The sequence below is a fragment of the Thecamonas trahens genome, assembly GCF_000142905.1.
Source record: "Thecamonas trahens ATCC 50062 unplaced genomic scaffold supercont1.74, whole genome shotgun sequence".
Taxonomy (NCBI): domain Eukaryota; order Apusomonadida; family Apusomonadidae; genus Thecamonas; species Thecamonas trahens.
In genome coordinates, this window is record NW_013657606.1 from 73,087 (window position 1) to 75,165 (window position 2,079).

The 2,079-nt window shown below is 66.1% G+C and overlaps 1 protein-coding gene across 1 annotated transcript; it reads right to left on the minus strand.

The window, feature by feature from the left end:
• Nucleotides 1-561: 561 nt before the first annotated feature.
• On the minus strand, nucleotides 562-1,902 carry AMSG_11280 (uncharacterized protein; the record flags this gene model as incomplete). The annotated part of the gene is made up of 1 exon (XM_013897362.1): nucleotides 562-1,902. One exon carries the CDS (start codon nucleotides 1,900-1,902, stop codon nucleotides 562-564), a length of 1,341 nt encoding a protein of 446 aa, XP_013752816.1.
• Nucleotides 1,903-2,079: the final 177 nt, after the last annotated feature.

Here is a 2,079-nt window from a genome sequence, read left to right on the forward strand (position 1 = left end):
GGTTGAGAGCGGGGATGAAGGAGGGGGGTGGGCGGGGGGGAGGGGGGGAAGGGGGGAGGGGGAGACGAGGTGTGGGGGGGAGGGGAGGGGGGGGAGGGGAGAGGAAGGGGAGGGGGGGAGGGAGGCGGGGTTGTATATTTTTTTGGCATGGTCAGGGTGAGGAGGGCATGGTGTGGCGGAGGGTGGCGGGGGACAGCACCGATCGGCGGGAAAACCTCATGAGCCAGGGGCTTGGTCTTGGTCTTGGATGTGCAGTAGAAGCGGTGGAGCAGGCGCGGTGGAGGACGAGGGCGACGATGCCGAAGACGGCGCCGGCGAGGGCGGGAGTGCACGGCGACTGGTTCACCAATCAACGGCGGTGATAGCCAATTACCATGGCACCACCCAGGTCAGCTCAGGCGCTGATGATGGAACCGACATGGGCGACCAGCTGATGCCGCTGTAAGCCTACGCCGGACCTTCTCCACCCTCTTTATCTAAAAACGGAGATGTCCCTGCAGGGCAAGGATGGCGTTGCTGGTATCGATGGCAGGAGGCGGTGGTGGTAGCGGTGGCACTCACTCAGGCGAGGAGCGGGCGGAGAACAACCATGAGCGGATGGTGCTTGCAGAGCGGGGCGATAGCAAAGTGGAGGGCGTTGATGGGATGGCGGAGAGTGTCAGCGGCGTCCATGGAGCGGCGGACGCGGTCGATGGAGAGGGTGTCGAGGGCGACGTCAACCTTGGCCTGCGAGCCGTCGACGTTGGTGACAATTACGGCGCGGGTGTTGGGGCGGCCGGCGACGTCGTGGATGACGGGGCAGGGAAGCGAAATGCCTGCGTCGACAATGTACTTGCCTATCATAATGCTCCAGAGCTGGGCGAGAGTGGCGTCACGCGGGAGGTGGACGACGAGGTCGTCGGCGGTGGCCGGCGGCGGGGCGGCGGCAAGGTTGGTGTAGGAGAAGACGACGGCGACAAAGTCGGTCCGCTCCGAGGCAAAGAGCGATGCGGCGACGGGCGATTCGGCGACGGCGTCTGCGGCAGCGTGGTACTGAGCAGAGAGGACGGCAAGGTCTGCACCGTCGCCGAGCTGGTCGTCGGTGTCGCCGCAGTTATCGATGTCGCGGATGACCTCGCCCAGCAGCCATGCCTTGCAGCGGAGGAAGACGACCTTGACGCCGTACGGGGCGAGCTCGGCCACGGTATCGACCATGCCGGCGGAGATGTACGACTCGAGCTCAACGCGGGCGGCCTTGGTCGCCGAACCGTGCTCAAAGTGGCTCACCAGGATGGCAGCCGACGGCGGAATGTGCAGAGCGGCGAGTTTGGCCAACAGCTCGTCGACACCCTCGATGGCGAGCGCGACGTCCAGCGCGGCAGCCAGTGCATCGCCTTGGTGGTTCTGCCCTCTGCCGAGGAGGTAGACCGGATGCGGCGAGTCGAGGCTTGAAGCCGCTGCCGAGAGGCGAGCCAGGGCCGAGGAGCCCGGCGACGACGATGTGGTTGACGACGACGATGCGGCGGGAGCGGTGGCGACCGACGATGAGAGGCAGCCATGGACGCAGTGGCCGGCCATGGCAAGCAGCTGCGGCTCCCAAGCAAAGTGGCCGCAGGAGAGGAGGACGATGCTCTTGACCATGTCATCCGAGAGCGGAGCAGTGGCACCGTCTGCGGAGTTGTCTGTGGCGCGAATGGCATTTTTGAGCAAATTGCCCAGTGCATGCGCCGACTTTGTAATTTTGAGTGCCGAGTGCAGTGCATGGACCTTGGCCAGGAGGACGTCGGCCTGTTGGCGGATGGGGAGGGCGCCGTAGGCCGCTGCGGCGGCGCACTGTCGGCAGGCGCGGTACTCGGGAGGGCGTGACCACTGAGTCGACGAGTACGACGACCGCGGGAGCTGGGTATGGCAGGAGACGCACATGTGCCGCACGGTGCTGCCCTTGTTCGCCTGTCGTCCCGTCTGGCTCCGCTGTCCACGGCGACGGCGGCGGGCCATGGTGGTGGTGGTGGTGGGTGGTGGTGGTGGGGGGGACAGGTGGCGTTCGTTCGAAAGGCTTCCGGTGGGGGAATGGAAAATTGGGGGGGGGGGTGGGGGTGG